This window comes from Mastigoproctus giganteus, chromosome 9, assembly GCF_048544385.1.
Source record: "Mastigoproctus giganteus isolate SK-2022 chromosome 9, ASM4854438v1, whole genome shotgun sequence".
Taxonomy (NCBI): domain Eukaryota; kingdom Metazoa; phylum Arthropoda; class Arachnida; order Uropygi; family Thelyphonidae; genus Mastigoproctus; species Mastigoproctus giganteus.
The window spans coordinates 211,151,992-211,175,049 of record NC_143583.1 but is presented as its reverse complement, the minus strand read 5'-3'; the positions used below and the strand labels follow the sequence as shown (position 1 = coordinate 211,175,049).

At 39.2% G+C, this 23,058-nt stretch overlaps 1 protein-coding gene across 1 annotated transcript; it reads left to right on the top strand.

The window, feature by feature from the left end:
• Positions 1–1,450: 1,450 nt before the first annotated feature.
• On the top strand, positions 1,451–22,341 carry LOC150081098 (astacin-like metalloprotease toxin 5). The gene is made up of 7 exons (XM_090380921.1): positions 1,451–1,530; positions 4,214–4,287; positions 4,370–4,445; positions 4,576–4,690; positions 7,678–7,853; positions 10,425–10,624; positions 22,213–22,341. The coding sequence occupies exons 1-7, from the start codon at positions 1,467–1,469 to the stop codon at positions 22,339–22,341; spliced, it is 834 nt and encodes a 277-aa protein (XP_090237047.1). The 5' UTR covers positions 1,451–1,466.
• The last annotated feature ends 717 nt before the right edge of the window (positions 22,342–23,058 follow it).

Below are 23,058 nucleotides of genomic sequence, written 5' to 3'. Positions count from 1 at the left end.
GATACGTACATCAATTTCGAACAGGGTCGCTCGATCTGAGAAAAAGATCGAAGGCCACACACCATTTAAATCAACGTTTATTGCTTAAAGTGATGTATAAAAAGTAGTTACTTTCTGAAACTCGCTGAGTTGGATTCGGATGATGTTTAAGGCTTATCTCCCTTAAGGAAAATCAACCCTTCCATATAAATGCTAGTAATTAGTGATAAATTCTGTTGAACTTTTGGGATTGATGAGGTAGCATCTGGTTAGGATGGTTTACAATTGCCTTAGAATCTGTTAGGCTTTTGTAATTGGTCCGAATTGTATGCAAATAATTCGGATGTTTTCATTCATGAAATCTGATATGGTAAAATTATAGAAGTTGAGCGAGTGTTTTTTATTTTAAGTTATATCTTTCTTTGCAAGTAAATGTAATCAAACTTTCCGAAAGTAAAATTATGAAACCATTTTCTGTTAATTATTTTTTCTTAAAACTTTCTGAAATCAATATAAACAAAATTAACGCCGATCAGCTAAACGTATCTGAATTTTTTTTAAATGGAAGCGACGGTTTTAATACCGGCATGTAAGAATGAAATCGATTAACAATATGAATTTGATGAGGATAGTCAATGAGATGACAAAAGTTGTTGCATTTGACTAATTAAGAGAAACATTCTGAAGACTCGCCTAGTTTCGTTCTTCTGTTCGAGTCCTTCCATTTCAACCTGAGGACTTTACTGAATGTCTATCTATCGAAAAGGACCTAGGCTTTTCAACCAGGCATTGCCCTCTGAATCAATAGAGTGACTTAGTGACAGTTTGTTTTGTATTCCGAAATCCACCTGAATTGCTTAATTAATGTGCAAACTATTATACTGTATATCTTTTGGAACGTAGACCCCGTGGTTGTAAAGGGGTTGGACCATATGTGGTTTGATTTTGAATGCATAAAAAATAATTTCAACAGAGTTGCCAAATGCCATATTTCAAATATCATTCGGATTGACTCAAACCTATGGCTCTCTGAAACACCGTAAAATGGTTGTTTTTTACGACAACGATAGTCTCATATTGACTATGAAAAAATTCCTTAACCATGGTGAACTTTAGCAGTCAGAACTACAAAGATCCTGTATGTTTCCATCAGTTTAATTAAATTATATAGCTATTTTATTATTTTGAACCTTCTATTTTGTAAGATTCTTAGATTGTCTGCAGTAGGAGTCAGCGTTTTAACATTGATAAAGAACTTTATCTTCTTACTTGGTGTTTAGTGAGATCAAGGACTGAATTCCAGATTATTTTTTTTTATAATATCAGTTTGTTTTATCAACTTCCCTCATATAACAATTGTCTTAAGCTGATGGGAGAATACAGGTGGTTTGCTTATGAAGAAGATAAGGTGAGCTTTTGAAAGAAATATAAAAATTTCAGCTTCAAGAAACATTTCAGCCTTATACAAGAACTTCCAGGGCAACACCATGATGAAAGTAGTGGTGCTAGTGTTTGTGTCCGTAGCAATTTCAACAACTGCTGCAAGAAATGGTGAGTTGGGGGCTAACGTAATTTACCAGCCCTGCTGCTAATTATGTAACCATCACACTGCTCATTTTATTTGTTACTTCTACCTATGTAGGCTTAATACTCAAAGTTACTCTATTCCAAATTGATTTAAAAAGATTTGGCTGATTAATTTCGTGTATAGAAGCATGATATATATCCTAGGAACTGGAACAACTGTCTATTCCAATTCATATTGAATTTTTGGTACCAGAATTTAACGCAAGATTGTATACTCTAGCCCTTTCCACATAAGATGAGAGATTCTGTGGATTTAAAGAGGGGTCTGGAATGGCTTCAGTATTTTAACAAAATACTCGCGTTTAATTAGCATCTTAGTATAAAATAAGTTCGTCCACTTTCCACCTAGTTTGCGCCACAGAGCCGAGATCTTTGGGTAGCTTCTTAAATATTGATTACTGCATTCGAAAATTAAGTACTGCAGTTAACTTTATATTAAGATGAAAAAGTTGCTGATTATATATGAATTAAAGATATGATTAGCTGAGCAGCAACACTACAGTTAACCCTTCTATGTGTAAGTGAAATGATTCAGAAAGAATGACGAATGTGGACTTGATTCCTTTAACAAAATAGGTAATGTTTTCGATTCACCTAAATTGGAACCAAGTTTTGTTAGCATTTGTTACTAAGCCTCAGATATTCGAAACGGAATACAGACAATTTATAGTATAAACATATTAATACAGTCCACTGTGCTCATTTGATTCAAATAACGTAGACCCGAAGACACACTTTATGGCTATTTTTTACAGGAAAAAATTTCATATGTGGAGAATTTTCGTTAAATGAATGAATGAATTAAATGGTAGCATTGCGGGAAAGTTTCTGCTACTGTGGATAAAGGGAGTCTACGAATAGCACGGTGGTTATAATCGCCGACCTCCTCACACCAGTTGTTTAAGGCCCAGGTTCGAATCCCGTCAGTTATGCAAGGAATTTTTATGGGCTTTTGTCATTCTGCGGTTGGATTAATCGGTAGCAAACGTTGATAGCAAAGTCTCCCACCTCCCAGATACTCGCAAGCAAGCAAATCGAGCAAGCCGCTCACAGAACACATAAATTTATGCATATATTGCACGTGGCTCTTGGGTGACCATAATGAGTCTTTTTTTTTTTTTTTTAATGGATAAAGGGATGATTGAGTGGGAGAAGACATAGTGGTTATCAAAGGTCACTGTTATTTAATGATATTGACGAGGGCACATCAGGCTCTTAATGTATAAATTTTCAGATGATATAAAAGGTTGGAAGGAATGTCAATGACAGTAATCAAGGTGTGCTATGCAACGAGATCTAGAAAAATTAGGTACATGGTCTGAGAAATGGCAATTGAAATTTAACATTGACAAATGCGAGATTCTTTGTATGAGTAGCAGCAATCCCAGATTGACGTATCATCTGTGTGGTACCACACTTAAGGGAATAGAGAACGAAAAAGAGCTGAGGCTAATTGTGCAGTCACATATGAATTTTTTTAGTGCAAACAGGCTGCTACGACATCTCACGGGGTTTTATAAATGATATACAGGAATTTTGGCGGTGGTTAGACCACCTCTTGAGTACTACGTATACATTGCTGGAGGATGGATGTGGATCTATTGGAACGGGTACAGATAACAGTAATGAGAGAAACAGTGGGTGCGCTTTGCAAGAAAGGCTTCCATTTTCCTAACCGCACTGCCTGAAGAGTAGACGCATATGAGGATATGTGATTGAGGTGTTTGAAGCTCTTAATGGATTGAGTAAGTTAAATGTTGGTGGCATCCTTCATCTTGCTCAGATTGCACACGTGAGAGGAGAAAATTTAAATTGAGGAGGAATGGTTGGTTAGAATCACGAAAATTTTTTTTTTTTAAAAACAGCCCGATTCAGTCAGGCTAATTCGGCAAATAGTGGGTTATTTCCTCCACAGCCTATCTAGTGTTTTTCATCCAGCAAACCTACCGTATTATTAGTACTGTGAATGATTCTAACAAGCAAGCTTATACAGCATAAATAATAGAATACAATTAACTTACAAACACTGTATACCGACGATTATTTTTCAGATTGTTTTTAGTAATAATAGGTTTATTTCTGGTTCCCCTGTTTCTGAAAATACATGATGATTTTAAGAAATCATCGTGTTCATAATGGTTATGAATGGTATACTCGCACAGAAAAAAGAAAAAAAATCATTACTTGCTAAAAGAGGGTAAGAAACAAATTGGTAAACCAATAATTTTATCAAGCATTGGGAAATTGAGTGATTTATCCGAGCCTTGTAAGAGGGAATGATGAAAGATTCTCTCGCCCATTAGAAGCAACGTGCTCAAATATCAATTCCATAAGAATCCTGTAGAGAAAGATTCAAAGACGTCTGTTTGAACCCCACTGAAGATATTCATTTTGCGAATGCTTCGACATCTGAAATATGGAATATTCCACATGGATATGTCATACCCCTCCCCCCAGCAATTTAGCACCATAGATGGGTCGCTCTATGGCTCTCTTAAAAAAAATTCTAATTTTTTTTATTTTTAAAATGAATGGGAACTGTTTTCTGCAGCTAATGAACCAATGTAAATCAATTTACTCTTAACAGACAATTTTTTAAAATTGTGATAAAATGCGTACTAATTTCCTCTTATTTTTTTTCCCCCAGTAAACCTCGAAGACCGTCCCATGGAAAATCCAGATCTCTTTGAAGGCGATATTTTTGGCATTTACCCCGACCAAGTAAGTATATGGCTTTGAGTGAGTCTGAAGTGATCATTTGCATTTCTGTAATCTCATTCTTAAAGCAGTTCTTTTTTTACAGGAGAGAAGTGCAGTCGCAACTAACAATGAAGTTTGGCCCGAAGGAATTATACCCTATGAAATGGAGGCTCCCTTAGGTAAGACAGAGAACAAAATTATTTCTTTAACCTTCTCAAGAGCGATGTGTTTAGTATAGGAAACTGTAAAGTGAGAAAACAGTTGAACTAGTTCAGTTCGTTATTAAAATTCAATTCGTTTTTGTTACAGAGGAGCAGAAAGATCTGATTCTTGGAGCAATGAAGGAGTACGAGACAAAAACATGTATTAGATTTGTGGAACATAAAGAAGAGAAGGATTATGTACTGCTCTTTAAAGGAAGAGGGTAAGAAACAAAACGGTACTTATACAGATCGATTTGAAAAGCAAAACGTTTAGAATGGTTGAATTCATAAACTTAGATAATGCATATCATTTTCACCCTGGAAGTTCAGTTTGTGTAAGGTGCAATCAAAGCGAACGAACAAAAAATGCGAATACTGCTTAAAAAAGCAGAACGAAATAGTCGCCATTTATGAAAGAAACAAATTGTCTTCGAATGAAGAGTAATAATGTATGATGACCAGCTGTCTATTTGCCATCTGTATACTGAGTCGGCTTTGCATTAGCAACACCTACCTAATACTTACCTCGTGGGGCAACTTTTGCCTTTTGCGTCTCGACATGGACTACACGAAGTGTTACAGGATTTTCTGTGGTAGTGCTACCCATGCGTTGCACAATATGTCTGTTAATGCCCGCACACTGTCAGGTGAATGGTCATACCGTCGAATAGCCTTTTCTAGGTCCCAAATGTGATCAGTGGGGTTGGACGACCATGGGAGGGCGGAGAATTAATTGTCATGTTCCTGAAACCAGTTAGCAACTTTCCGGGCATGGCGCGTTGTTTCGTTAATTGACGCTGTGTTGCCGGAATATATTGTAATCATGAAGTGGTGTACTCCCAAGAATACAGTCCCCAAACCATAACACCATCGCCTCGAGTTTGCCAAAAATTAACCGTGCATGCAGGTGCCACAGCCTCGTTGCTTTCTTCAAATACAGATACGCACGATAGAGTTGCAAACGGAATTCATCAGGCCAGCAACGCATTTCTACACCTTTGTTTGTAATAAGATTTTAGGCGCTTCAACGACTCGGGCAATATTGCCCCGTATACATTATATCTATAAATTGCGTGGGTTCAATGGTTGATTTTCCTGTTTGCTGGTCGAAAAATCCTGTTTCCTGGAGAAAAATCATTCCATCCCCTGAGACTACTAACTCAGTCACATTGTGAAAAAGCCCATAAAATTACCTCCCAATATCGACAGGTTTCTAAATTTGGTCTTTTCCACCTGGTGTGGGGAGGATGGCGATTGTACCAAATGTGCTACATACCAGGACAGATTTCCATATGTCGCTGGTCCAGCTTTCTTGTGTTTCGCACTGGGCACATGTACTAGTAACGGCAGGGTGAACGGGACGGTCTTTTCCGTTCCCTCACCTCCTTGCCACAACTTTTTTCGCCTGGTGGGGCCTGGGCCTGCCCCACTGATTATCTGGTGTCTTCTTCTCTATCGTCCCCATATTTATATTTTCCCCCAGTGTTCTGCTTCTCCCCCCACTCTGCATAATACGCTGGCGTATACCCCACATAACTTAAAATGTAATGATAAATTTAATTGCGTGCACAATAAAGTAATTTGGCCTTTCTACTTAATTTTCTTAAACCCCACCGAGCAAGAATTTTTATCTTATATATATTAGGTCCTAGCCACTGAAATCTCAGGAAATTAGGTGGCATGACCTGCCAGAGTACTTATTTAAATACTGGTGTACCTGGTCTGCCTCCACGAGACATAGTGTGGACAACGTTGGGTCCCAGCAGGGGTCTAGCGGCTGAATGGCCAGAAGAACAACGATACACAACACTATACTCATACAATATACAAACACTTTTAAATCTCTGGCCTTTACAGTGAACTGTTACACCTACAATAAAAGCAACGCGAAGATGGGGGAAACCCCTGGTGCCGTTAGACACGAACACACTATACTAGTGACGGCCGTCGACTGCCATGGCCTCTACAAGTTAATGGTCGGCGCCTAGTCCATTTGGATATTGGTCTTGCTGTTCCTTCTCTGTACTTGATGGTTAGCTGGGCCATGTGCTGCGTCGCTTCTATGTTATGAGAAGAGACACACGACTCTCTCCACTGGCGTTGACCACACGTGGCTGTCCCATGTATGATATTTGGCCGGTTCTTCTACCGCTGTTAGCCAGTCATGGTAGACTCTTGACAGCACAGAACGGCAGCACTTATCCATGGTGGCTGTTGTTGAGATACTGGCACCTGTACATCTTACCCCACAGTCATTCCACGTTGAAAGTTGTCGACACCAATCGGTTCTAATAACTCTAGAGAATGTGATTGGTGACAAAGCAGATCTTTCAAATTTTTTAAACTTCCTCAAGAAAACTGGAGTTTTCAATCTTTTTTTTGATTACAGATTTTTCTGACCGTACGAGAATATCTGATATCTTTATATAATAAATGAATAGAAGCATTATAGCCAAAGCAGCTTATACACCATTAAACGCCCACAACAACCAAACAACCTTTTTTTTTTTTGCAGAAATTCCAAACTGATCGCCACGCGAAATACTCTATTATATCAGCCATAGTCGACTTACCTCCTTCACTAGCGTCACAGAGCAGTCTATTTATATTCAAGTGGTGGTTATAATGTACAGCCAACTCCGTGTATATCAAAAAGAAATCGTTTTTATGTGCTGCCGACAAGCATGTTGATTGGACTCGGGAGTAATGGTATTTTCAGTGTTGAGTGGAGGTAATTGTTAACTAATAGTTTAAGATGGAAATTTTTTTCGCAACTCCTTAATCGAAAAAGTTGATTTTTTTCCTTTAGCTTTGAAATTAATAAATTCAGCCCAATTATTAAATTTTTATAAATAATCGTTAATGTTTATTGTGTACACGCTTCTTTGCGTACATTTTACATACAATAAACATTAACGATTATTTATAAAAATTTAATAATTGGGCTGAATTTATTAATTTCAAAGCTAAAGGAAAAAAATCAACCTTTTCGATTTTTTTTCTATAGGAACACTAGCGAATAGTCCAGTGTTCCTATTTAAGCAACGTAATAAGGAATTTTATAGTGAAATAATAGTATCTGGTTTAGCAAACTAATTATCTTTGCACTTAATCAGTAGGATCAAAGACATTTACTGATCGCACGATTGCTCAATAAAAATAAGTAACTGATTTTATTTTCATACCTTATGAATTTATTTTCTTACAGCTGTGCGTCCTTTATTGGAAGGCATGGGAACGTGCAGGCCTTAACTCTAGGAAATGGATGTTACAATCATGCGACAGTCCTCCACGAACTGGGTCATGCTATTGGATTCCACCATGAGCATAACAGATCTGATCGAGACGATTATATAACAATTTTCTGGGAACATATCCTGAAGAGTAAGCGATCTACTTATTACGGCTTATGCGAGAATACATTCGAGATATATACAGAATTTTGCCGAGTTCTGTATATAAGAATATATATAGAGCTCGGCAAAATTAACAGAACACGTGTAGCTCTTGCTGCTTGCGATGAAGCGGGACAAAATTTGGTATGGTGGTGGTATACTCTAGAATTTCATCAGCGAAGAAATGGGGAGACAGCGAGAAAATTCGTACAGGTGCAAGGGAAATTTATAGGGGTTGTATAATAATTACCAGAAAAGGTCACATTACAGAAGTCTATATAATGTGACCTGTTTAGCTCGAAAATATGGTCACATGACCATATTTTCGAGCTAAACAGACCTAACGGCGGTGAACCATGCTCGATATAACGTGCCTATAGGATTCTGTAACAACAAATCCCATCCTTCCACAAGTTCTCATGTCCCCTCCCCTCCCCTCCTCTCCTCGCCACCCCCTATTTCTTCTCCTGGTGGGGAATAGGCATGCCCCACTGTTCTGCATTCGGGTCGCCTTCTCTATCGTCCCCATACTTCTGTTTTTCCCCTTTAGTCTCCCTCCCTCCTTCCCTACTCTGCCTATATCTCCAGTGAACGCCCCACACAAATTTTTAAGTGTCCAAATTCTCACCGCATACGTGAACCACTTTCGTCTTAACTAGATTCTAGTATCCATCATTCAGGAAACTAGGTGGCCAGGGCCTGTCAGAATAATTTCCCAATACTGGTGTACCTTGGCTTCCTCCACGGGGCCAAGTGTGAAATGAAAGCAACACGGAGATGGGGGGAAACCCCTGGTGCCGTTTGACACTAAATAACACTTTATACTTTATTTCTTATTGTCTCGAGATGAAATAACGTCTGGAATCTGTTTGTGGACTAAAACGAGACTCATCAAAGAACAAAACTGTACCCCATTTGTCAGGGCCCCAAGTCACATGTTCATAGCACCAGTTTTGACGAACTCTGCAGTGGTTCAGGTTAATGGGATCATTTCATTTAATTACGTATATATAAATATACGCAGATACAAACATTTTATTTATAATCTTCTGATTATAAAGCTTCTCTTAGAAATCTATGTGGGAAAATATGAGGGACATCACCTGACGAGATAGTCAGGTAATGTCCCTCTGCCCAGTATCGGAGGGTGGTTAGTGCTTCGTTTGCGATGATTTCCATCTGAGTCCTAGAGTTAGCGACCAGTACCAGGGAGAGATCATCAGCAAACGCCAATGATTTGACGTTCCCTACATCCTTGCAGAGGAACTGGTCAAGTACACAGTTCGATAGCAGGGGGCCCAGTACCAATCCCTGGGGCATCCTCGACTTAGACTAAGGTTAATGGGATAGACTGACTTCCTTGCGTAGAGTCCACTTGAATTGAGCTTTTTTAACAGTCCGGTTGGAAACGTTTTCCCCTGTGGCTGCAGCAACTTAAGAGATAGTCGATGAAGGGATATCACGGGATTCGGTCTTGCTATTAGAGTCAGATGTTATTTTATTGTTGTTATTTGGTTTTTAGGAGCATTAGCAACTAAGGCCATATTGCTCCCGGAATATGTGGTGGTCATTCCCTGACTTTTCCGCATCCTCCGTATTTGGTGGTGACGGGCTCGAACCCCGGTCTAATCAAGAAGCGTGTGTTACGCATTAGTCAAATAGCGGTATGTTATGATTGACCTGGCCCTAGAGTAACCTTGGACAGCTCTTCTTGTAATGGTTACCTTCTCTTGAAACTGCTTCCATAGTACCGAGACGACACTGCGTGACACATTAAGCCAACATGGCACTTTCGTCTACCACTGCCCGGCTTCAAGTCGTCTAACGGCCGGCCATCTCAAAGAATCATCTAAACGATGACGACTTGCCATCCTGAGTACGGTTCATCCAGAAAACGGGAATGAAATGATGTGGTCGCAACCAGTGTTTTTTTTTTTTTATTCAGGCGTGGTTGTGACCAGGCCTGAATAATTTGCATAATGTGCGGCTCTCTAAGGTGTTAGATTGATTGATTGCTATTGGATACTCGTAATTTGCATGCTAAGATCTATTATATCAAATATTCGCCTTCGACGACACGGTTCACAATAAAATATTCATGGAAAACATTTTGGTCTGTTAATTTTGTCGAGCAGTGTACTTTCATAACATTTTAGAAATTACGAATTATTAATACATGTCATAAACCTCTCTTATACTAAGTGGAGTTACTAATATATTTTATTTAAGCATTAGCCTAAACTAATATATATTGTGTAGCGTTTCAGGTATCTTGCCGATATCCATCATCAGACCGTGGTGTCTGCTGACCGAATACTCTTTTCAGGTTCACAGACATGAAGCAAAAAATTTCGCTTCAGGTATCTTGCCCATACCTGAAGCGTTACCCAATGTATATTAGTTTAGGCTAATGCTTAAGAGTGGTTTATGATATATATTAATAATTCGTAATGAATAATAACCATGTAATGGACTTCCAAACCATGTTAGAAATTGTTCTTTTCTTTTACTATATTTTGATCTATTGAAGTTTCAGTGTTTTGTTTTTATATCATTTTAGGTGCCCGCAACCAATTCCAGAAACTGAACCCTGATCAAAACAGGCTGCTCAATCCCTTTGATTACAATTCTGTAATGTTGTATGGTAATTTAACCTTCTCTAATGACTGGTATTCAATGACTATGGTAGCCAAACAAGAGGGAGTGAAACTAGTTGACTTAGTGGAGAAACCAGGTCTCAGTGAGGGTGATGTGTACAGAGTAAACAAGTTGTACAATTGCACCTCAATATAACAACACTTATCTGTCAGAAGTTGCGCTTTGACTGAATGAAATAAAATGTTAAATTGAAAGTCAAATCTCAGTTCATATTTAAGTCAGTTCAGTAATACATCGGCAAGTTCTTTGCTCATTAACTTTTTTCTTTTGTGTTTGTTCAAGTCATTATTAATGTCATTTTCACTACTTTACAACAAATTTAAAATTTATACCAAAATGTAAGTATTTTTATTTTCTGAAGCATCTAAATCTCGCCTTGTTTCTAGGATAACAGAGAAGGCGTTTCAAAAGTAATGTGAAAATAAATCTTCGAAGTGTTCTAGGGTAAAAAAAAAAAAAAAAAGTAATGTAAAAGCCTATTATCAATAAACGTCCCTGCTAAGCGAAATAACTAATTCAAGAAACAAAAACAATACTTATTCTACATACACCGTTTAAATCTCTATGTAAAATTTTTTTTTGCAGTGATAGTTTAACATTTCAGTGTTATGATAAATATGTCACTACTAGAATGGAATACCCGTGGCGAATATTTTGCACTGTTTCTGAGAAGTAAAGGTTATTTTTCGAAGTAACGTCCCTCTCCGTTGAAACTTGCAAGTGGGACGGACAAGGGTAACAAAATGACTAAAAAATGTAATTAGATATTTTTTTTATCACTGTATCGTCTTTAAAAAAATTAGTTATTGCTTCAAGTTGTCCATGAACAAATATTTCAACTTTGTTTAAACCATGTACTCAAATCAGGAGCAAGTGGATATGTACGGTTTGGCGGACGGCAATACTTTGGATGCCCTTCAACGTGACCACCTGTAGGTGGTGAGGGGACCTCTCAGTGATGCTGATGGTCTTCCAGATTAGCAACACTGGGATCCAACGTTCATACCTTGGTTCCAGGGTTACATCATTGGAATCCGGCGTGTGCAGCCGTGCGCTGCGACCCGTGGAAACTCGGAAAGGGGGATCCTGGTGTTGAGGAGCCCAGCCTTGATACAACACTTTGGCCCCTGCTTCAACAAGACGGGTCTTCCCAGACCGCCCTGACTGGAATCAATCGGCGGGTGGTTCTTACTGCTAGGGTCAACTGCGTTCCCTTTGGTTCTGGGATGGGATCAAAGCTTATTGGAAACGTGGGTATGGTGCTCCTAAGCGAACTTGGCGTCCCATTCGTGTACTCAGTACCTGCTAGTTCACGAGTGGGCGTCCCCTCATTGAGGATTTACGTTCCAAACCCACTGAGGTGTTTTAAATGTCAAAAGGATGGCCACCCACAAACAGCTTCTCGTGGTAACCCTGCCTGTGCTCGATGTGGTGCTCAAGATCACGAGAGCAAAGAATGTATAGCTCCTAAGCCTAATTGTACTAACTGCCAAGGAGAGCACCCTGCATACACTCGAGCATGCCAGAAGTGGAAGGACGAAAAGGAGATTCAAAAATTAAAAACGGAGCTGAATATCTCCTACCCAGAGGCCAGAAAACGCATCCAACCAATAAATATCAGAAAGCCTTCATACGCCTAGAATGTTTCTGGTAAAATTACCATTGGGACTCAAACTGATATGACTGTTCCCACAGTGGACTCTTTTACTTCCATTGCCCGCTACTTATTGAGTTCACTAAAGCCCACCCCAAAATCACAGTCAGCTGCCACTCCAATATCTGTACCTCCCAGTGCTGCAGCATTAACAACAGCAAGCACTAAATTAACATCACAGAAAAGTGAATTGCCCACTTCAGGGCAAGAAATAATGGATGTTGAGACCAATGAGGTACATGATGAGTCAGTCTTGAAAGTCTTTGCGGAGGAAGAAATGGACACACGACAGCGTCCATACTTCCCCAGGAAATATAAATCCAAGACTGACAAAATTAGGCTGTCAGTACCTCGGGAACCACCAATTCCAAATAATGGCTAAATTCCTACAGTGGAATTGTTGTGGATACCGGCAAAATACTGATGACATCAAGGCACTCCTGCAAAAACCAGCTCGCTTTTGCATACAGGAGAGTTATTTAAAGGCAAATGATGACACTGCCATACGTATCATTCGTAAGCATAGAATTGTGGATGGTCCTGCTCGTGGAAGAGTCGCAATCCTCGTCGGCAACCAGATCCCATTTCAGCCTTTGCAGCTTACAACTAACATTGAGGCTGTACCAATCCGCCTTACAGTGGCGTTCTTATTAACTGTCTGCTTTGTTTATTTGCCACCTGAGATTGACATCGCCTGGAAAGACTTTGATGAGCTTATCATACAATTGCCTTCCCCTTGTTTAATTCTTGGGGATTTCAATGGACGTAACACTCTGTGGGGTAGTGCTAACATCAATGGAAGGGGACGAGTCATAGAGCATATGCTCACTGACAATGACCTCTCCCTCCTAAATGTGGGAACAAACACCTTCCACATACCTACCCGTACATTCTCTGCCATCGATCTTTCTAGCTGCTCCCCTTCTCTCCTTCCTTCATTTACTTGGGACGTAGAAGAAAACCCATATGGAAGCGATCACTTCCCCGTGATAACCACCCTAACCAGTGGTAGACCGTGTCTGCCATTTAGTTTACCTGCCGCGGTGGAAGATTCATCAGGGTGACTGGAATGCCTTTCAACATCTGGCAAATCTTGACATCGCTACAGTCAGTCAGGAGCCGATCAATGATGCAGTCATGTATGTTACAGAAACGATTGTCCAAGCAGCTGCAATTGCAATCCCAAAATCATCCAGCCGGTTCCCACTATTTCCCAAACTTTGGTGGAATTCAGAATGCACAGCACAAAACAAAGCCTGGGGGATATTCCTCCGATATCCCACGACCGAAAATTTAATATCATTTAAACGTGTACGTGCGAAAGCGCGCTATGTACGATGTCAGAGCCAAAGGAAATCTTGGATTCGTTTTACATCTTCCATAACTCAGGCTGCTAGCTCAAAAGTAGTCTGGGATAAGATCCGGAAAATGAAGGAGAAATATCTACCATGCCCTTCAGTGATCCGCGAGAACAACGGATGTCCAATTGCAGATCGAACTGCAGTTGCAAGAATTCTAGGAAAAACATTTGCAAAAATCTCTGCAATAACATCTTTTCCCACAGTTTTTGGCCCTGAAAAAGAAAAATGAGAAAAACCCACTGAACTTCTATACAAAAGGGCTTGAATCGTATAACAAGACCTTTTCACAGGAAGAGTTAAATGCAGCACTCTTTCTCACGCATGCAGGTGCTGTGGAGCCCGATGACATCGACTACGAATTGTTAAAACATCTCTCACTACAATCTAAGGATCACCTTTTAATTTTGTTTAACAGAATTTTTCTTAATAAACAATTTCCGGTTTCCTGGCGGAAAGCAATCGTTCTTGCCTTTCCAAAACCAGGAAAGAATCCTAGAAATCCAGGTAACTACCGTCCTATTGCTCTGATAAGCTGTTTGCGCAAGATCCTGGAAAGAATGGTTAATGCCCGACTTGTACGTATTTAGAAACAAATGGTCTGCTTTCCAGGGCACAGCGCGTCTTCTGAAGAAATAGATCCACTCTGGATCATTTAATTCGATTGGAAACATCCATTGGTGATGCTTTTATTAAATCCGAGCATTTGGTAGCAGTTTTCTTTGATATTGAAAAAGCGTACGACACAGCCTGGCGATTTGGAATATTAAAAGACCTCTATAACTTTGGTCTTTGAGGTAATCTTCCTCTTTTTATTAAAAAATTTCTTTCAAATCGCCAATTTCAAGTCCATTTAGGATCCACACTCTCGAGTATTTTGTCAGGAGGAGGGAGTCCCAAAAGGATCCGTCCTAAGTGTCACGCTTTTCGCAATCAAAATAAACTATCACAGAATGACTTCCACCCACGGTGAAAAATGCCTTGTATATTGACGATTTTACTATGTTTTGTCATTCATGCAATATGAGGGTCATTGAAAGGCAACTGAAGAAAACCATTGAGCATCTTACAGCTTGGTCTTTGGCTAATGGGTTCAGATTTTCATCACAGAAGACTGTTTGTGTAAACTTCTGTCGCAAACGTAATCTTCATCCTGATCAAATTAAGGTTTGGGCAAAACAACATCCCAGTTGTTGCATAATTCAAATTCCTTGGACTTATTTTCGACAAGAAGCTGGCATTTTTACAACATATTCTTCAGCTTAGGACAACGTGTGTTAAAAGGCTTAACATCCTTCATGCCTTTTCCTCAACTTCGTGGGGTGCAGATCGTATTACCCTTCGTCTTTACCGAGCACTTGTCCGTTCCAAACTCGATTATGGGTATCGGGTTTATGGTTCTGCTAGAGATAGTGTACTTCGGTGGTTAGATCCAATCCACCATCCGGACAGTCACTGGAGCATTTCACACATCTCCTTTCCAAAGCCTTTACGTTGAAGCAAATGAACCATCTCTGTCTCTTCGACGTAAGCAGTTGTCCTTACAGTACGCCTTCAAATTAAAATCTTCGCCCGATCATCCCACGTGGCCATCAGTCTTTGAGCCGCGCTGGGAAAACCTCTACAACACCCGTCGGACTGCCAACAAACCTTTTGGTATTCGGATTCAAGGGCTGTTGAATGAACTAGACATGACGGTAGACAACGTTGCCCAGTCACCAAGGCAATTTCTTCCACCCTGGCATGCCTATTTTCCAACGTGTGACTTCTCCCTTAAGATCTGGGAGAAGGCTACTACACAACGATCTGTCTACCAGCAAATCTTTGCATCATATAGACAGCAGTATTCTGACTTTCTGCCAGTCTACACAGATGGCTCAAAGTTAGAATGTCATGTGGGATCTGCTGTTGTGTTCCCTCACAAAACATTATCCTATAAGATCCCACAAGAAACTAGCATTTATACTGCAGAGTTGCATGCAATACAAACAGCCCTAGATCACATCAAAAATCGCGAGTAACATAGGTATATGATTTATTGTGATTCATTGAGCGTATTACAGGCTCTAGTATCGGTGAGGTTTAACCCTCATCCGATCCTGTCCAGGATCCGGCAGATTCTTTTTTTCTCTCGTGGGATTAGAATTTGATATTCGCTTTTGCTGGATCCCAAGCCAAATTGGGATCCAGGCAATGAATTAGCTGATACCGCTGCCAATAAGCCATTTCCTTGGATAATCATTGCCTGTTAGTCCCCTATACAGACTACAGGCAAATAATACGTTCTAAATTACATTCCCAAGGGCAAGATTCTTGGCACGGACAAGGCCACAAATAAACTACATCGCATTAAGCCTGTAATTACGCAATGGCAGTCCAGTCTATGCAGGGTTTGAAGAGAGGAAGTTGTTCTTGCTGCTCCGCATGGGTCATAGTCATCTAACACATTCCTGTTTACTGAAGGCGGATGACCCACCTATGTGCGAGATGTGTAACATTATTTTAGCCGTCCGTCATCTTTTTATAGAATGTCCTGTTTTTATAGAAGAAAAACGATTGTTTTACCGCTTTTAATAATCTGACTGAACCATTTACACTCAGTCAGATTTTAGGTGACGGAGACAACATGTCTAACGTTTTTAACTTTTTACACTATTAATTTTTATACAACGATCTAAGTTTTATACTGCACATATTTTTAATTTACTTTACTTTATACCTTTGTTACATAATAGTCAATCTGGTCTCCGATCCTCTTCCCAACTATAGAGTGGACAGTACATGACAATCCTCTAAACATTGACCAGTACCCGCTGATTTGTAGCATTGAAACCACCCAGTCCAAACAAACAGAAACAAAATAGAAGTTGAATTTTTTCAAAGGTAACTGGACAAAATTTACTGAACATGTATCTTTTGACAAAGATATCATTGAGTCTTCTGCTATTGACATTGCCACCGATAATATCAAAACGCAGATACTAACAGCTGCAACAGCCGCCATCCCACAGTCTCAAATAAGAAATCGTCGGAATACTAACCACTGGTGGAATAGTGATTGTAAAAAAAGCAAAAAGAGAAACTCAGCATGGAACACCTTCCGTAAATATCCAACCACTGTCAACCTTATTAACTTCAAGAGACTGAGAGCCAAAGCTCGTTACATCCGGCGAAAGGCCAAAAAAGATTCATGGATAAAGTTTGCCTCATCAATCAACAAAGATATTGATACCCGAATAATCTGGGAAAAAATAAATAAGCTAATTGGAAAATATCACCTTCACCTATTATTAACTGGAATGGGAAGGAGATTTCCTCTCCTGGAGAGATTGCCAATGCCATAGGAACTGTGTTCTGTGAATTGTCTGCCTCAAGCGCATATCAACCGTCTTTCCAAAAAATTAAATCTGAAACTGAGAAAAGGAAACTGAACTTCAAAGCTACTCTATAACCAACCATTAACAATATCTGAACTGAAAGAATCTATATATACCTCAAGAAATAGTGCTCCTGGTTCTGACGGAATTTACCATATAATGCTTCAACACCTTGATCAGAAATCACAATCTTCATTGCTTAAACTTTACAATCGGATATTCTCAGAACATATATTCCCCACTTCCTGGCAACATTCTTATATAATAGTTATACCGAAACCTGGAAAAGATCATTCGATACCACACAATTGTAGACCAATTTCTCTAATCAGCTGCTTGAGCAACACTTTGGAAAAAATGGTTCACCATCGCCTCACCTGGTATCTTGAATCCCGAAACATAATCAGAAACAATCAGTTTGGTTTTCGAAAGAATAGATCTTCTCTAGACCTCATGACAAAAGCTGAATCAATCATAAGAAACGCATTCATCAGAAATCAACATCTCGTCATATGCCTTGATATAGAGAATGCTTTTGTTACCAAATCACGCTACCGCATCTTAAGAGATCTCCATTCTATTCATACGAGAGGGCATTTACCATATTTTATTCATAGCTTCCTTCAACACGGATCTTTCCAAGTTAAGTACCGGCAGGTTTTATCTCAAACATGTATACAAGGAGTCCCACATGGCTGTGTTCTTAGTGCCATTCTGTTCTCACTACGAGTAAACAATATCACAAACCGCATTCCAAACACCGTTGATTCGTATCTCTATGCGAATGACCTTACCGTATCCTGCCATTCCCAGAACATGAACTATATCGAGAGGCATCTGTAAATATCCATTGATAACATTGAATTATGGATGGCACAAAATGGTTACAGACTGTCAAGCTACAAATCTACAGCCATACATTTTTGCACAAAGCACAGAATGCATTCTGAACCTGAGTTGCATTTGTCCACTCACCCTTTACCAATTGTATACAGTGTTCGTCTCCTAGGGCTAATTTTTAATAAGGAATTAAACTTCGAGGAGCACATAAAATATCTAAGAACCACTTGCGCAAAGAAAATGAATATACTCCGGGTAATCTCTAGTACATCTTGGGGTGCAGATCGTTATACCCTGCTCCACTTATATAAGTCCCTAATTAGATCTCGTCTAGACTACGGAGCACTTGTTTATGACTCAGCTAGGGAGAGCACCTTAGCCCGTCTTGCGCCCATCTAACATTCCTCTCTTAGGATAGCCCTAGGTGCATATAGAACGTCAACAGTACAAAGTCTATGTTGAGGCTCACGAACCTGCAATTAGCATCAGAAGAAAAATGTTGCTGATGAATTACTTAGCTAAAATTAAAAGCCTGCCTACTCATCCTGTTTGGCCACTCTTGCATGATCTCCAGTGGAAAACCCACTATGCAAATAAACCCAGAACAATTCGGCCTGCTGGTATCAGACTGCAGGTTCTAGCAGAAAGGTTGAACATCCAATTTGATAATATCCTCAGAGAATCAAAGATCCAGATACATCATGGACTAACTTCATACTTTCTTCTAATGAATACTTTGAGCGGGGTAAAGGTTCAATAGCAAATATTAACATCCAACAACTACATTATGCCCATGCACAAAAGTATCCCCAATTTACAAAGATCTATACTGATGGTTCAAAGTCTGAAAATCAAGTGGGTGCAGCTGCTGTCTTCCCTAATTCAACTGTCTGGTTTTCACTTCCAACCGAATGTAGCAGTTATACCGCTAAACTTCATGCATTAAACTTGCTCTGAAAAATATCTCACTGCTGTTAATAAATAAAGGTATAATATATACTGATTCAGAAAGTGCTATTTTAGTTTTGAAAAGCAGTTCCTCTCCTAACAATCCTTTATTAAAACTCGTAAGACATAAGCTGATGCAGCTTCATGAGCATCAACAAACTGATCTTTTCTTGGATCCCTGGCCACAGTGGTATTCCAGGAAATGAATGTGCAGATGCTGCTTCAAAGCATTCTTCCAACATAGCCTCAACAAATGATCTAGTCCCATATCCTGATTATAGACACAAAATAAGGAGAACGTGAGTGGAACAATGGACACTTCTGTGGAAAATGCAAACAAATAACGAGCTATTTCAAAATCTGCACCACAGTTATGGACTTCTAGCCTTCGTAAAAATAGAATCCGAGTAGGTCACACTCATCTATATCTGCTTACATGGAAGGATCCTCCTCAGTGTGCGCACTGCTCGCAACCAGTTACAGTAAAACATATACTCCTGGAATGTGGCTTGTTTAACAACGCCCGACGAATGGCTTTTAATTTCATTTCAGATCTGCAACAACCTCTGTCTCTCAATAGCATCATAGGCAAAGAAGCAAATCTTTCTGAATTCTTTTTCTATTTAAAACAAATTCAAATGTATGACCGTTTCTAACTGCTGTACAAGCAGTTCTAATATTGAAATTGAATTGATTTGGGAAGCGCAATATGGTCTAAGTTGCCCTTGCGCCAGAAAACACCACAACAACCAACCGAGCAGGTTACGTTACTGCATTTGAGAACAGTGTTGATGAAAAGAGAATTTGAGATGTCATTTTCAATTTAAAATAAATGTAATTAAGATAATTTGGTATTTCGTATCAGTAAACATTCGTTACTTATCGTCCCACCTCTTAAAGGTTGCAATTGATGCCACAAGACACAGATATCGCATTGTATCACTGCTTATCTGAGGCGATTCAGCTGGAAAACTGTTGACTTTGTTATCAATAGTACAGTATCTGGAACTGAACTCTTATAGCTGTTTGGAAGGCCATTCATTTCTGTGAGAAGCAAAACATCTGTTAGACATATGTCTTACGAGCTGTGTAATTCGCACGCGGAATGTCTGCATATGTGATGTTTAAACTCACACCGAAGTAGTTTTAATTTCTTAAGAAGTTTCCTACTATTGTATTTTATTTTGCGTATTGTGTTCAGATTTCGCTGTAATACAAGAAAATTAACCGAACATTTCGCAAGTTTCATTTTAAAGGACAAGTAGTACTGTGATCAGTTATAGTATTTTTATTGCAGGATAACACAACGGTTAATATACGCCGCGTTTCTCATAGCTCAGAAATGGAATAATCCATACCCCAATTGTCCAAATTGTTCGACATAATACAGAGGGTTGTATACAACACGTATTTACCCATATAAGAGATTAAGTTAACCTTGTATCCCTATTTGAAACGTGGAAGAATGATGAAAGTTAGATTTAGATATTTAGTATACTAAGTCTTATTATACTAAAATTTAGTCTATTGTATGGAGCGGAAACCTGGACATTGAATAGGCCAGCGGAAAACAAATTGCTCTCCTCAGAAATGGATTTTTGGAGACGCTCAGCAGGAACTTCTAGAAGAGACAAAACGGAATGAAGACATAAGGGAAAAAATGGAAGTGAAAAAGACTGTTATTGACATCATCAAAGAAAAGCGTCTAACATGGTATGGACATGTAAAACGGATGCAAGAAAACAGATATCCAAAGGCTATCCTGGAATGGATACCTCCTGGAAGCAGGAGAAGAGGAAGACCTAGGAGGACATGGATGGATGGAGTACGGGAGTGCATGACAGCCCGAGGCTTAACCGACCAAGACACCTTGAACAGCACTTTATGGCGGGAAAAAATTCCTAATAAGAAATAACTTGTAGGCTGAGGAAACCCATTGTAAATGGAAACACTCCTCTTGAAGAAGTATACTAAGTATTTAATTATTAATGTTTATTAGGTATCTAATTATTTAGTATACTAAGTAATTATTGATGTACACAGAGGATAGATAACCTCATTTTGTACATAGCAATGAATAAAGTAGGTTTGGTGCGAGGGGGGTGTCAATAAGTGTTTAATTTAAATTATAAATCCTGGAGTCACAGATTTGATATAATGTATACACTTATGAGCCAAAGCATGATGATCACCATATCTTCAGTGGACACATCCTATACCATCTAGGAGTGACGTCACCAACCGTCTCAGCAAAACCTTTGAAACGGGGACAGGGAAGAACCTGATGGCGTTGGAATGGTCCGGAGAGGGACAATTCCACCCATCATTCCAGGACGAACAGGTCATTACAGGTTGACTCTCGAAGTGAATGATGGTTGACTCTTGCTGTCCGCTACAACAGACAACTCACGATCCTTCAGTTAATGGCAGATTACAATCAGGATACACAGAAAATTTTTTTGGAGCGCACCATCCATCGGAAGCATTTACGGATAGGCCCGGAAAAGGCGAACTGTTCATGTGCTCATATTGACCGATCGACATAGGGAGCCCGTTTCTGAGTTCAATTGACCTCACAAGAGTACTAATGGCGCACGTATGGGAAACCACCGGTGACTCCTTGCCCCAAACACTATGCTACTACGTTAATTTTTTCTTGGATCTTTTAATGGGATGGATTTCCTTTTGATGATTTTAGCTGTAAGAAGTTTTGCGATTCTGTTTGTTGAACATATCAGGAATGATTTGAAGATCGTTTTTCATAGGGAAAGAGATAAGACGAAATAATCTGCAAGGTACCAGAAATTTAGTCATCAGTTAGCTTACAGTTTTTTTAACTTACATCTGCCTCTTTTGCTGGTAGCTGGAGCACGGAACCTGCACAACCTGTAATTGCATCGAGAATGGTTTAAGATTACATTATAATACGTATTTAACAATGACATTTTTATTCGAAAACAAGCTGGAGACTGTGAAGGAATCAGACTATGGCTGTTCCAGGTATAAAGTTGAATAACATCTATACAGATAGAATTTAACATCACCATAGTTAGGTGCATTATGGCCTTTGATGTCTTTGCGCCGTAAAGCCCTTAAACAAACAACTGTTCCAGGTAGGGGCTAAAGAGGCTATATCGTCCCCACTTCCCTGAATAATGATCAAAATATCGGTAAATTTTTAGTATTACGTGATGAATCAAGTTTTGATTCTCCGGTTTACTGCTTTATCTGCCCACCCTTAACTATTTTAGATCCTCCTTTTAGAAAATCCTGGGACCACGCTTGAATTAGACTTTTAAATTAATTAAAAGATCTGGTGATATCAGAGAAACCTTTATTAGAAAAGTCATTGATTGAATTTAAAGGAGAGGAAGAATCCAAGGGAAGATGGTATATATTCAGTTTTAATTAAAACGACTGCCATATGAGTGTATCAAACTTTTTTTTTTCTTTTTTCATTTTCAAAAATGATATTGTTACGAGTTTAAATATTATAACTTTTATTGTTCGTAGCCATGGACTTGGTATTATGGCCATAAAACCACAAATCAACCAATCGTGATTGAGGTCGACCTCGCTGCAGACGGCACCTTCAGTCACTGTGGCTCTTGTAAGATTACTGTGGTCCATGGTGAAGTATGAAATCAACATTCGCTATTCAATAATACTTGACATATAGTGAAGTATTATTGAAGAGGAAAATTTGTAATACAACGAGGGAAGGGGTCAAAATTTGTATTTACCCAGAAGTAGTTTTGATAGACTTTTGAAAAGAACACCATGTACTACACTCTTTCTGTGATCCCTTTCATGTGCACATGAAAGGGGTCACAGAAGTCTGGACACCCATCTAGCGCACACGCTTTACTCATACGCAATTGTTGATGGATGATGTTCTCCACAGACCCTAACCTAGTTTAGTTTGGAGCTCTGCAGCTAGTTCTCTGACGCTAATACAGCGGTCTTCCAGGATTAAATCGCCAGTAAAATTCAAATAAAATCAAAATCCAGGATTAACGCATAATTTTTGTAAGGGTCTTCTGTTACAGCAGGTTGCTGAGCGTCCTGGTGGGATTTGTTTATCATGCACTGAGGATCTTCCATATTTCAATTGTTTATATCAATGTGGAATAACACTAATCTGTGCTGTCTTCTTCATGAACTGCAATTTTTTTTTTATTTTTGGATTGTTTGGGGGTTTTCCGTTGCGGAAAGCGGGATTGAATCACTGAAATGTATTCCACTTTATCCATTGTGATACTTCGCTGTGATTCAGCGCTGCAAAGAAAAAAAAGTAAATTGTCAAATCGAAACCAAAATTTGTTTGATTTCTGTAGAGATTTCAACGTATCAAACAAA